The 14,230-nt window shown below is 42.8% G+C and overlaps 1 protein-coding gene across 6 annotated transcripts in view; it reads left to right on the top strand.

Annotated features, from left to right (window-relative positions):
* The window catches only part of CELSR1 (cadherin EGF LAG seven-pass G-type receptor 1), a 173,123-nt gene that overhangs the window by 84,263 nt on the left and 74,630 nt on the right, over positions 1–14,230 (top strand). For all 6 annotated transcript variants that reach the window (XM_037389456.1, XM_037389455.1, XM_037389454.1 and 3 more), the window contains exons 3-4: positions 7,763–7,985; positions 12,162–12,277. In XM_037389456.1, coding sequence (XP_037245353.1) covers positions 7,763–7,985; positions 12,162–12,277 — 339 coding nt within the window. The remainder of the gene's footprint in view (positions 1–7,762; positions 7,986–12,161; positions 12,278–14,230) is intronic.

Here is a 14,230-nt window from a genome sequence, read left to right as displayed (position 1 = left end):
ATAATTTCTGGAATCCACAGACTAATTAATTTCTCCAACAGATGTGCCCCAAATATCACTAATCCTCCTCAGTATTGTTTCTTTTTTTTTTCCCCAATTATTCCTTCTCATTTAAATGCAAAACCAGAGAAAAACACAAATCCCAAATCATCCATCCATCCATCCATCCATCCACCCATCCATCCCTGCAGGGTATCTTTTGTTCTGCTTTGTTTTGTGACCAGGGAAGGGGAGGAGGCCAGGAGAGGAGGAACATCTTCGCTCAAGCTGGTGCTGCACATAGGATCCTGGGCCTGATTTTGGACTGGCGAGGGGCCAGGTACCATTTCAGTGGCTGCTCTGCATGTGCAGTGCATCAGCAAGCACAGCTCGAAGCAGCTTGAGAGATGGAGACTTGAGCTCACCCTGCTCTTGCTTTTGTAAAATACAGTTTAGCTTAGTTGCTAGTGGGGAAAGATCAGGAGGTGGGACGGGGTCCTGGCCTCTCACTTGCCTGTTTGGCCAGGGGAGTTTTTCATTGTGGTCCTTCTACCCCCAGGAGCTTGCAGGACCCTGGAGCAGCTGAAGTGCAGATGCTGTACCCAAGCATCAAGTCGTATCTTGCTGTTGGGGATGGAGTGGGAATGGGAGCTCCCTCAGAGCAGCTGTTTTCGGTCATGTGTTCTGGGCTGGAATTTGACCACTAAGATCTCTCACACACTTTGGGGCCAGCAGATACCACCCACAGCTTCAGAGGCAAATAAAATAAAAACCCTAAGTAACATAAATTATTTCACAGCATCTCGTGATTAAAGATCTCATGTCCTTTTTTTTAGCCCAGTCTCATGATTTTTTGGAAATCTTATTTGTGAGTTATCAGGGATGCCCGGAAGGAACTTTATGGGGGAAGGCAGAGGGAAGGGAGAAGGGTGACGGTGAAGTAGAGGGATGATACATATAGCTGAGAGAGCACTGGTAATTCTGCATCCTCTCTTCCCACCAGCTCAGAGCTTAGTGCTTATGCCCACAGAAAAATTAAACCAGATCAGAGATAAAACAGTGATTTCCTGAGTATCTTATTATAGCATCATTTTCCACCTATCACCTCAGAGAGCTACTTGGCAAGCTATAGATATATATATATGTATATATATGTATATATATGTAGTGTGAAAGGAATGTTTTTGCTGTTATTTTGCTTAGTGGTTTAAGTTCAGGTTTCTCCCTTGCAAATACATCTTGTTTAATCTGGAACAGTTACCAACTTAATTTACAGAGGACAGTTGTCATTATGACTCAGTGGGATTTAGTCCTAAAACAGTGTGAGTGTATTGCATGGTGTTTGTCTATGTTTATGTATGTATTTATGTATTATTTTACTTTAGCCTGTTTGTCATAATATGCCTTTATAGTGCAGAAAGCAGCAAAGGGAGCACAAAGCAAAGGGGAGGAGGGAGACCCCAAAGTGAACTTTAAGCTGGTGTGTTTCTCCCTGTGAGAGGGTTGGAGCTAATTTTAATTTTCCTAGATCAGCCCCAATTCTAAAAACATAGATGAGTAGGGAAAAGGAAAGACCAAAGTATGTTTTCAAATCGGAACATTTAGTAGCAGCGTAATACAGAAACCTCACAAAGTGAAGACCGTCAGTGCTGAGTCTAATGAGTGCATTTGCGTGGCCTCTGAAATGGCGGTAGGGGTTTGGCCATTGATTTCTAAGGGACCCAGATTGTACCTCTGCTCTTCAAGTAACGCTTTTGAGTCATCTGCATAAAATGGTACATGACTATAGTCACCCCCTAACTCACCATACTCACCGGTACACCAATGGCTTCTAACTTCTATTTGATCTAGCTTCTCCTTCATTCAGAATGACTTGGTTACTTTTTCTGGGTAACTGCTCTCTAACTTCTCTTACAAAACTAGCAGGTTTTTGTTTCCTTGTTTGTGTAGTGTTTTATTGGTAGTGGCATTTGCTGGGGGGTAAGGCTGGCTTCTCCCAGTAGGTTCTAAGGATAGGCTCATGCACCGCAGAGCCACTGAAGTAATGAACTTTCCTTTATGGGCAAAATCCAGTATTCATTTTTATTTCTTCACTTGAGCCTGTGTTTCAGGCAAATTTTCCTACAGTATATCCATGTACAGTCCGTGGAGAGAGGTGAATATTTACTGAAGGTGGTGATCCAGTTCACTGAAGTCAGGCGTGAGCCACTACACTCACACTTGAGCTATCTAAAATGGCTTAAAGCTGTATTTCCATAACAGTTAAACCTTTCTAAGACCATTCCCTCATTCTTATTCCTGGGTGCATGGTCCTGCCTCTTTCCCTTGTGCCTGCTGTGCTATTCATCCCATCAATCCTAGGAGGGACCTAATCAGAAGATCACTAACCCTACAATAAAGAAATGAATGGTGTTTTGCCATCTTAGCTCCACAAATTAGTCAACTGCAGGATTACATGAATGCCAACACAAGGGAGGGGGAGGAAAATGCAACACATTAGGGGAAAGGAGGGGACTATGGTAACTCCCACTCAGCCTAAACTATGGTGAAACCACCCCTACAGTGGGTGTGTTGGATCCCAACCTCTTTATCTCTTGTCCCCATAGAGACTTCCAGGCTGATTCTGCAGCTAATTTGTTTTTAACGACATTATTACTTAGTGCACTGATTGCTTTAGTGCTGATTGTCATTTAAGGTTTGTAGCGGTTTAGTTATCAGAGGAAAAGGACTGATTTTCCCATAATGTGAAATAAATTTTTAATGATAGTTGGTTCTTTATTAGGGCAAGAGGTCAATAGGTATTCTTTGAAGAATTTAGTTGTCCTATTTGTTGTTTCTTCCTTCCACTTTAAAGTACATCATTTTGGGGTGACTGCTCAAATCAGCTTCTCAAAATGCTTTCTATTCCACTGAAACAACAACAAACATGGAGAATATTAATATGTATCTAGAACAAATGGCAGGATGGAGGAAAGAGGAGAAGAATCAGTTCAAACAATTACAGATACTGTGTGAAAAATTAACATGTGTCTAGGGAAGCTGGAAAAAAAAGAAACAAGAACATCAGTGCAGGTCCTCTGCTTCATGTGAATATATATTTAATGTAGTGTATCAGTTGAAAACAATCAGAGAATAGTACAAATTTTTGAGGACTAGTCCCTAAACAGGAATATTGTGGAAACACATTGCAATAAACTGAAAAGTAGAGTAATTCTGTATTTATTCCAATGCCGTCATGTTTCCAGCAAGCTTTCCAGCATTATACACTGTGTGGTGGTGTAAGGTCAAGCAATTCACCAGCAATATCACAGGCAGATTTCTGCAAAGACTGCCTCATTGACGCACACCAGTGTGTTGTTTGAAACCCATAATGTTCAGCTGACGAGGTATTTGCAGTTGTGAGATTATTTTTTCACTTTTCAGATAGCTTATTTTTATTTCTTTTCACTTTTTATCATCATTTATTGTTTATTCATTAACTACTTCCATTACTTTGCTTGGAATAGGTCAAAGACCAGATCTTTTGCTTTGCCTGTTCTTGTTACATTACACCTGATACTGTGGTGTCCTCACTTACATAAAGTTAATAAGGGAAATTTTGTGACTGACATCTTTGTAAAGTTGGTCCTAAAATTGAAGAAGAGATGTATTAAAGGCAGGATGGCTGCGACTAGGAGGCAGTGTCAAAAGCAACTATCACATTGTGTTCTCAAGGGCTTTAAAACTGGGAAGCACTACGTAAAGGGCTGCATAAAAGCCACAGGACTGATAACTTTAAGAGTCATCAATATTAATTGAGAGCCTGTAGGATCAGCTACTGTCCCGTAACAGTAAGCTATTTGCGAGCTGGGGCCAGAATTTTTTCAGAGCCCCGCAATCTGCTGACAGATAGCAGGCAGCCGTGGCCCGTGTTATCTGGCAGTGCATGCTTTAGATTTAGCAGCTGGAGGGACTAAGCTTCACATCTCCTGCTTGGATTTCACAGAGTTGTGATATGCAAGTAGGTTTTTAAATGATCCCTAAAATGTTGGCCAGTGTGAAAGATTAAATCGTGTTGGCTAAGGATGTGCTGTGAGGAGCGAAGGGCAGTTTCATGGGCTGGGTGAGGGGGTGAGCCATGCCAGCATCGCAGACCAGCCCCAGGCTGTGTGCGGCGGCTCTCTGGGCTTATCACCCGAGCCCCTCCAGACCCTTACTACACAGCAGCTCTCCCTCCTTCTGTACTATTTTTTTCCCCACCGGACTGCAAGACATCTGCTCTGACAGCACGTCCCAGCCCTCCAACCTTCAGCTGCAAGCAGGCACACAGGCTTTTCATCCCAAAAGATGTCGAATGCAGATCCCTTCCTTTTCAGCTCCTCAAAAAGCTGAGGAGAAAAAAAAGCTTAGGGCCTTCTGCCTCCGGCTCCAGCCAGCAACCTGCTTGTCCTTCAAGTCCACGTGGGATTTGATTCAAGTTTTGAGGATGCTTTTCAGACCGTGTCTCAAAGCTCCTGCAGGGCAGTGCTGTGGGACACCCGTGTGTTCTGGATGAGGTGGCCACCCTTGGAAGTGGCAGACCCAATAGCGACACAAAGGTGTGTTCTGTTGCCAATCCTGATCAAAGCAGTGCTTCGAATACTTGCTCAGATGGCTACTCCACATAGCCAAAAGTTCCCCGTTTCTAAATAAATCCAGGCACTTTTGGAAAAAAGGGTAATTAAAAATTTATCACATTTCTTGGTAGACCTTGAAGCACAGTGAAGTCCTGGAGTTACTGTAGAGATTTCAAAACTGCTATTTTAATATATTTTATTATATATATAATATACATAAAATATGAAAATTCAACATCAAAGAATATGCATCAAATGCAGTTCTCATTTACATTACAAACTAAAGAGTATTCAGAGTAGTTTTGGTAACTGGGACATCAATGATGAATGGATATAAGACAAAAGATCTTATTTAAGGTTGAACTGGGTTCTTTTAAATTACTTCTTTACGCATCATAATGAAAAACAGTAATAAACACAATTCAAGAGAACTTATCTGTAAGCTTTCTTTTCTCTTAAATAGTTTTATGCCCGTATAGGTATCTAAAATGGTCTGTACATCCTTGTTATAGCACAGAATTAATACAGAATCATCAACGACTTCCAGCTTAGGCTTTTATATTTTGCCTCCATATTGCCATGGCATTTCCACAGCACGCTACAATGCCAGGAATCTCTCCTTTTACCTTGCTCCTTTTTCTCCCTGTGTATTCAGGCCTGTGTGTTATTTGCTTTTGCCAAATATATCATTGTTTTCAGAAAGCCGTGAAGATTTACATTCCTCTCTGAGTTGGAGAGTTATTTCACAAAATACGCTGCTACTTTTTTGAAGCAACAAACCTGTATTTAGCCTTTCTATACGATTGTGGTTTTCCATTTTTTTGAGTTTCAGTACACAAGATGCGTGTGTTAAGGGGGATTGGCTGTGCTCATGCAGTGAACTGTTAAGAAGCACTTTCTGTAGCGTCCTCTTAGAGCATCTGGTGTGTGTGTGCACTTTGTTTGGCATATCCAATACACTGAGGGAATTTTGTGTCTTGGATGATATACACAATTTCTCCCAAAAGAAGCACATTGTAGAGCATTTTAAAGTGTTAAAGGAAGATGTATTCACATAGTCTTGCCTGATACTCACAGATGATAAATGGAAACAGGAAGATATTCATCAAGCGGTTTTCACAGCGTTTCATTTTAATATGTCAAAAGTGAGAATATAGGAACATCAGTGCTGAATCACAAAAGCTCTTAAGCACAGGCTTGAGGCTGAACTCTTGGCTATATGGCTATATTACCTCCAAGGTTTTGGATTGCACTCCCTCTAGGATGATGGGAAAGATTTATTTTGTAAACTCTGAGAATTATTATTATAGAGACATGAGTTCAGCTCCCCTGGCTTTGAGTTTACATCCTTTTTAAATATACTGAAACACCCCAGTATATTGTTTACCAGGATATACCCACAAATGCACCCCTCAGGAGACAGTTGTACAATGGCTCTGCTCATGGTGGGGAGCATGGAGCAGGACCGGAGGTCCGTCCTCCAGAGCTGAGCCCACCTGATGGGGTGTACATTTGGCTGTCTGCATGATCATGGCACTCCTTGTATTTGTGCCTACGTTTTGCTGGCATACATCATACCTGCCTGAAAGGCATGTGGTGGTGATGCGAGAGGAAAAAGGCAGCAAAGCTGGAGGGCCAGAATGGTCAGATTGTCTACCTCACCTTGTCTCAGAGATGGCTGCCCTTGGGGCAGTGGCTAAACCAGCTGCAAACCATTGCAGTTTACAGCCTGGCATAGACAAGAGGTGCAGATCCAGGTCTGGATGTGGCAGTACGGCTGGCTGCAGCCTGCCCCCCAGTGCAGGCCACTTCGGCGTGGGAACCTGGGGGAGCAGGGCTGCAGGGGCAGTGACTGCAGCAAAACTTTCCGTTTTAATTTCCCTTTATTTGTGAGTCACTGCCCACAGCTCCTGCTGCTTTTACTTTCCTCCAGGAATGCATTTGCACAGTTTTAACTGTGCTTGCATTAATGTAATTGTGTAATCTGGTAGCAAGTAATCATGCAAATATCAAACTGTTGGAAATGTCTTCCTTCAGCTGGCTGTGTTGAGCAGTTTTGCTCTACATTTATTTGTCAGACATTGTTACTGGGTAAAATTCAACTATATATGCAATCTTCAATTTCTCTGAACGGTTTTACTTGCAGGATTTGAACATGCTTTGTAACTTAGGAAGACACATGCTGAAACATAAGTGTTAACTAATTAACTCAAATAGTTTAATTTTCTGTACAATGTTTAATTCAGCAGCTGCTTTTGTCCCAGATGCAGCTGATTTATTAAAGGAGAATATCCTCTGTACATTACTTTTTTTAAATTGTCATTCACTCTCAGATTTTGGGCAAGTGCATGAAAAAATATGGTGTACATACAAAGCAAGACACCTGATTCTTTAGTGTTGCATTTAGCACATCTTAATACAGACTTCAGAGTTGGATAAAGAAGAAGTATTTAGGGAGAAAAACAGTTTTAGCAAGTGGCACGCAGAATCCATAACTTCTGTGGAGGGTTACTGCACCCATCTCTGAAAGGTTCAGAAAATGGCTGTCACCTGCAGGATGCATCCATGGGAAAAGGTGGAAGCAACACATACGTCATTAGCACCTTGCTTATTCTATGAACACTTCACAAGTACTGTCGTGAGCTCAGCCGTGCCCTGCCACCGCCATGGGCAGCAAAGCCAAATTTTGACCAAGGCAAAATGCAAACACTTACCTGTTTGTCTGTTCATGCAATCTGCAACCCATAGTGAAACACCGGAACAATTTACATGTATTTTGGTGGACAGGGAGCATACAAATTTTTAATTGGTAGTGTTGCCTACTCTCATATATATATATATATATATATAAAATACTCCATATAGATGTCTGTCATCAGCTTTATATTTATTACTGGGTCTGGAAGCGGCCAAGGAATCTGAAAACCCAGGCTAACACGGTTGGATATTTGCAAGAGGATTGCTCAGCAAATCATGTCCCACACACCCCTGAAAATTCAGACCTGAAAGGTGATGCAGCATGCTTACCCCCCCGCAGTTACAGGCGGGTGCCTCAGTTGCGGAGGAGGTCAGGTGCAGAAGTTGGGAAGCAGCTTAACCTTTAGCAGAAACACTTGGGCAGCTGAGTGTCACAGCTTGCTGCTGGGGTGAGGTGTCGCCTTCCCTGACGTCTGCTTCTCCCCTTGCAGGAGAGTACTGTGAGGTGAACGCGCGCTCCGGTCGCTGCGCTCCAGGGGTGTGTAAGAACGGAGGAACGTGCGTGAACCTGCTGATCGGGGGCTTCAAGTGCGAGTGCCCCCCGGGCGAATACGAGCGGCCGTACTGCGAGATGACCACCAGGAGCTTCCCCCCGCAATCCTTCATCACCTTCAAGGGGCTGCGGCAGCGCTTCCACTTCACCATCTCCCTCATGTAAGTCCTGGTGGGGAAAGGCTCTGTGGCTGGTGGCCTCTCCGCTTCAGCTTGGGGGGTGTTTGTTAAATACTGTCACCAACCACATCAATCTATGTGTAGGAGCCACTTGGCACATTTCTGACTGTCTCCTGCGAGTGGGGTGCAGTCATGTTGTTTGAAAGCATTTGATTTTCTGCCCTGATGAGGATGCTGCCGAGTTGCTGACTCCTGACCTTCCTCCGCTGCAGCGTGGGGCGATGGCAGGGGAGAGGGGACACCAGGACCTCTCTGGCCACCTCTCAGCAGCCCTCAGCTGGAGAGGTGCGAGGTGGGGTGGTGGGTTTGCCACTTTTTCTAGTTGGGCCTGTGCCCTCCTGCCTCCGAGGCTGGCTGCAGAGCATTCATGCCGCTTGTCCGGGAGTGCTCCTCCCCTCTCCTGTTTCCCAGCCTGTGAGGGGATCCAGGCTCGCCAGGACATGGCCGAGCACAGGCTGGGCCTCCTCAGGTCCTTGCTCTCCGTCGGTTCCCAGCCTTGGGCTTGGGACAACCCCAACCATCCCAGCTCCTTGCCTCGCTCCTCCTGACCTTCACACCCAGCTCCTGCTTCTGGTCCCATCCCAGCTGCCAGGCATGACCAGCCTCACATCCATCCCGTCTGCCCCAGTGTCCCCATATTGGGCAGTGTTCTCCTGGGCTGCCTGTCACTTTTCCTGTGGTGGCACTCAGGGGGGAAGGGGGAGCAGTGATGGCAGCTGCACGGGCTGTGCAGTGATGGGGCAGGGCTCTCCTGCCCGGGCTTACACATCCCGGAGGGAAAAACCCTCTTCTGGAGATGACTTCTTGGGTCAGGCACAGGGCTTGTCTGCAGTGGAGCCAGAGCTCCAGGTGCACACATGCCTCTACCCTGGAGAGGAGGTGGGTTTGCAGCTTTCCCATGGTTTAGCTGCTCAGAATTGACTTTTAGTTCTCCCTCACGGCTGACTGTGAGTAAATAGCACAAAATGTGTTAGCCCCGACCCCAAAGGGCAAGGCCAGGGATTTGTTGATAGGTACGACAGCCACAATGACAAACATGTTTGTGCGTCTGTCCAGAGAAAGTGGTCAGGCAGGACACCACCAGGCATGCGTCCCATCCAGCCCCCAGCAGTTACCTGGTGTTTTACATCTGTCAGGAGCCAGGCAGCTTCTTCCCCTTTTATCTTTCATCTGCCTCAATCCTAAAGTCTGTAATTCTATGGAATCTTGAGATTTTGGTTAAATCAGAAAGCACAGGCACAGTTTGCACGCGAGCCGAGGCAAGGAAGAGTTGCGACGGTGAAGATTGTTTTAGAGCATCAGATCTAAGTACATGGAAAAGCTGAGGAGCAAAAGGCTCTGTTGGACTTGTCAGACCCACAGTGAGTGCAAACAAAGGAGCGGTCTGGGCTGCCTGCCAGCATAAATTACCTGCACTACCTTTGGCTTGTCCCCTCAGCCACCTGGTGTCATTTTTCAGGCTTTCAGGAAGAGATCTTTGACATGTAGGGTGCTTCAAGTTAAAGTGACTCAAATCCTCTCTGTAGGGATTATTGAGAAACAGCAAACTACTGCAGCAAGGTAGTGCTTACCCCAGGGTTTCTTCACCGCCTTTCAAACCAAGATGACATATTTAGTCATGAGCTAAACACTGGTCAGTCCACTTGGTGTGACGGTAAGAAGTCTAGACCATCATGGGGTTCATCCCACGCTGCGGTAATGACAGATGTAGCTTTTCTTACCTGAAGTTCACTTTTATTTATACTTGCTATTTCTTTGGCTTTTATTATCCTTCAGTGCAGGTGGAAAAGACTATGTGAGGGTAAGCAAGAATTAGCAGTTCAACTAGACGATTGGTTTGCCATTGTGATTTGAGAGCATTCATAAAATCCCAGGGGATCTAGCTTCCCTCAGCATCAAGTGACTCATGAGCTGCTCCTGGCAAAAAGCGGGACTTTTGCATTGTCCGGTCTCAAAATTAAAATGCGATTTAAAAAAAAAATCATTTAGGTTACTGACCAGGCACGTCTTTCTGCTCCCAGCATTGTATGTCTTCCTTGCTTACTTCCAACACTTGCTACTCCTTCACTGCAAAAGACACTGTCAGTGGAGAGATTTTCTCACTATTTGTTCAAAATTCTCTAAGAAAGTGTCTTTTGTTTCCTATGTCCTGAGATTAAAATATCCTTTCTGTTAAAATCCAGTATTTTTTCCCCCAGCTGTGATAACTGAACAAGTTCAAAAGCAGTAGTGTTTTAACTGTTAGTATGATATAACATATGCTTTTGACTAGTGCTAAAGAATGGAACTGAGCACACACGGAGTAAAGAAATATAAAAAATAGCTTAATAATTTAATAGTTTAATAATTAAAATTATGGGAGAGAATTGTAACCATATCGGAAAAATATATTCAAACAGAACTAAGGTTCCTGTTGTTGCTAATAAAACTAAATATTTCTGCCCACTAAGAAGCATCACTAGTTATTATTCTCATTAGTTTTGCTCATATATATTCTGGATAGATCTGATCAAAATGTTTTGATGAAGCAGTTATCCACAGAAAAATACCGTACTGGGAAATATCCTACAGTAACTGTATTTCTTTGGATAAAATGCTTGATGATGAGAAGTGAATACTAAATCAGTGTTTTGATAATACTAAAATATTTCAACAGTATTGTCTTAATTTAGTTTGCCTTTTACTTCTGTAATATTGTTTTATATTATGTTAAATAAATTTAGAAATAAAGATGCATTTCAAAACTGGTTAAAAGTAATCAAAAGAGTAATATAATATTTTGACGGACTATAATGGATATTCTTTGGAGTTTGTATTTTACTGGAAATGTCAAAATTTTGACTTCTGTTTTTTGAACCAGAACAATTAATTCTCCTTTAAAAATATAAAAAAATGTATGGAATTAAAATTCACATTTCCATGTAGCTCAAGTTGAGGCTCCTGGTTCTGCAAGTTCTTTGCTCAGTGTGACCTAAAACTTACATGTCTGACAAACAACTTTTGTTAAAAAATATTCTTTGGTTTTGAAATTTTCTATTTCAAGTACCAGACTTTGATGTTCTAAAATACTGTTTCTTTCACATTCTCTGAATGCAGGTTTTGTTGCATCGCATGAGAGTCTTGCTAGTAGATGTAACATGACAGGCACAAGAATAATTTTTTCTGTCCGTGGAAGGCAGTTTTTGTTAGCTGTGTTCAGTATTTGATTCCTTTGTAAGAAAAGTGGGTTAATTTAAATCAGGCATATTTCCTGAAGTTCAAGATACTAAAATCAAACTACACTGCCATTGGGAAACACAAGAAATTCCCATGGTTTATCTCTCCTACTCTCTTTATATAATATTAATCTTTGTAAATATGTTTATGTAAAACGTAATACATTTTTTTGCATTTCTACGTAGATGAAAGCAGTATGCAAATCCCCAAAGATAATAGATAAAAATGATAAAATACATACAACATATAGAAATTTGAAAAAAAAGGTTCTGTGCTGACAAAAAAACCCAGGCTTTTTTTTAAAGTGGGGAAAGGTGTAATCATCCCATATTAGGAGCACAATAAAAAAACAGAAAACACCCATTGGTGCTGAATTAGTGGGACCATTTAAGTGTTTATTTTCCTTCCTCCAATAGACTGATCTGTTGATTGATGAACCCTGATTGTCTACATGGTGTTATTAAAGTAACTCTTATCTTTCTTTTCCCCTTGCCTCCTCATCAGGTCTTTTTAAAGATGATTGTTCGTGTACCCTGTAGCATTTAGACAGCAAGCAGGCAGCAAGTATCTCTCCTTTGATGTGAAAATGCTTTCTAGCTTTCAGACTGTTTGCAAAGTGTAGTAAGTGCTACTGCTTGGCAAGTGTTAAATACTCATGCTGCATCATGTGCCTGATTTTACTCCTTGTGAGGGGTCAGCATCCACTGCAGAACTCTGCAGAGTAGATTTCTGTAATTTCCGTCTTGCTTGCTTCTGTCCGTTGTGAAAGAGTAGATTTATCCTGCAACTGACTCCTCAGTTTTATAATTTTCTGTCTGAAGAAAGATTCAAAGGCTTGCTTTTCTGCTAAATACAATGCTGTCTTTCTTCTGGGCAACTTGACCATCAGTCTTTAATTCATAAGCCATTAAGCATTCATAAGCCCTTGGCTCTGTGTTCTAGGTTTGCAACAAGGGAAAGGAACGCTCTCCTCCTCTACAACGGGCGGTTTAACGAGAAGCACGACTTCATTGCCCTGGAGATCATTGAGGAGCAGATCCAGCTCACGTTCTCGGCAGGTGAGGTCTTGCTTAAGTCAAATGTTTCTCCTTGTGGTCAGGAGATCCTCTCAAGCTGTTTGGAAATGCAATTTAATGATTTTATATGGCTATTTGCTGCCTCATTAATTGAGTAACTGGCTGACATTGTACAGTGAACAACTGATGCCGAGTGTTGTAAAGTACTCCAGATTGTAGTGGTTTGTGGTGGTTACACTTGCAGTTGTAGGCAGGAGCTTGTCAACATATCAGTTATAAGAGGCAGAGTTTATGACTACTATAAAAGATTGGCACTAGCCTGAAAGTTGGCCTCCGAGCCAATGTTTGCTTAAATAAGACTTTATTTTATCACACTGTGATAAATGTTGTGTGTTTATGCATTTTTACTACACATCATTGAAACGAGGTGCATAAATGTTATCTAAAAATACATGCGAGCCGAAGGAAATGCTAGCAGACAAATGAGAAATGCCTGTGGTTCATTAGGGATTGGTGACGAGCAATGCTGTTGCTGTTGCTGGAATGCACTTTTGCACTATAGAAGCACCTGTTATTGGAAAAAGCCATAAACAAGAACAAATTTAGGAGAACTTGGCTGTCCGCTCATTGCTACGTGGGCTAGGAAACAAGAAACGGAGGCTTAGGGGTTTGCTTGCTTTCTGCACTAGGACAAAACCAGTGTCTTTTGGCGCTTCTGGGAGCAGAGAGAGGAGAAAGCTGACAAGCAGCGTGCTGGGCGGCATGTACCCAGCCACTGTGGCCTTCTCCCAGGGCAGAGGTTTCCTCCAGAAAATCAGCCTTGGCAGTGGCAAAGCTCTTTCTGACAAAAGCGTGATCAGAACAAACCCTGACCATTCCAGCCTCAGCAGAGGGATGTTTCATGAGTTAAAAAAGCCCAAGTTTCATCCAAAAACTGATGCCTCGCTGTGCTAATTGCCATGAGGGGGTAGCAGGTGGAACTGTTAGCATGCAGCTATACAGCATGGTTGAAGCACATTGAACCACCAGGAATTACCTCTTGAACTTCAGCAGGCGTGCTGAGGCTCTTGGAGTCCCTCTTGGTTGACTGCTTACATTCCCGCTTCAGCCCCGGAGCAGGTTTGTGAGTTCAGTTGGAAAGCTTTGGTGACTTTACTACATCTCAGCAGAGCAGACAACCTGTAGTTGTCACAGGTTTAGGGGATGTTTTCCATGGGGACAGAAACAAATATCTGGGAAGCGCTGTTGTTTTGTAGGTCAAGTGGGGTTAAATGTAGGTCAAGTGAGATGTTTGTACCTCTGTACCTAACTCAGGAAATAATCCTGTTATTTCATGTTATCCGTATTCAAAATAGACATGCAGGCTTTAGTCAACTTTTATGTTTGTGAAAAGTGTGATGTTGCAAGCAGTAAAGCAGTAGATGCAGAGCCCACATCGGTGTTGCACTCATCGCCAGTGATGGTTGTTTCCCTCAGAGTCCATGATAAATTCCGTGTGACCCCATCAATTTACTAGCAATGCTCAAGTGCATATCTGGGCCCTTTGAGTTGAAGATATCCGGTTTCATTTCCCATTTATTACCTCAAACTTGTCCAAATTAGAATTTTAAGGCAGGTTTTTCAATGGATTAGTGTAATGAAATAACATGCTGCAGTCAGAGAGATGTGCTTTCTTCTGTAGCTCTGCTCCACCTGTCTAAACTTGAATCAAATTGCTTGGAAGGCACCCTGAGGATGAATGGGAAAAAAACCCCTAAATTCTGCTTGCACTTATGTGCATTTAAATGTGGAGGAACTACTTTAAAATACATGAAACTAAATTTAGATTTGCACTGCTGCACCTGAGAGCAGGTCTGGTCCTGTATATTACAAATGGTATTTTCTTTGGAGGAGAATGGTTAATGTTTTATAGTTTTAAGTGGCTTTTAATGAACAGTACAGGTTTTGGACATCTGATCTGACAGTGTTACCTGTTGCAACAACTTTTTCACAGAA

Source organism: Falco rusticolus, chromosome 5 (genome assembly GCF_015220075.1).
Source record: "Falco rusticolus isolate bFalRus1 chromosome 5, bFalRus1.pri, whole genome shotgun sequence".
Taxonomy (NCBI): Eukaryota; Metazoa; Chordata; class Aves; order Falconiformes; family Falconidae; genus Falco; species Falco rusticolus.
The sequence above is the reverse complement of the archived record's forward strand: the minus strand, read 5'-3'. Positions and strand labels throughout refer to the sequence as shown.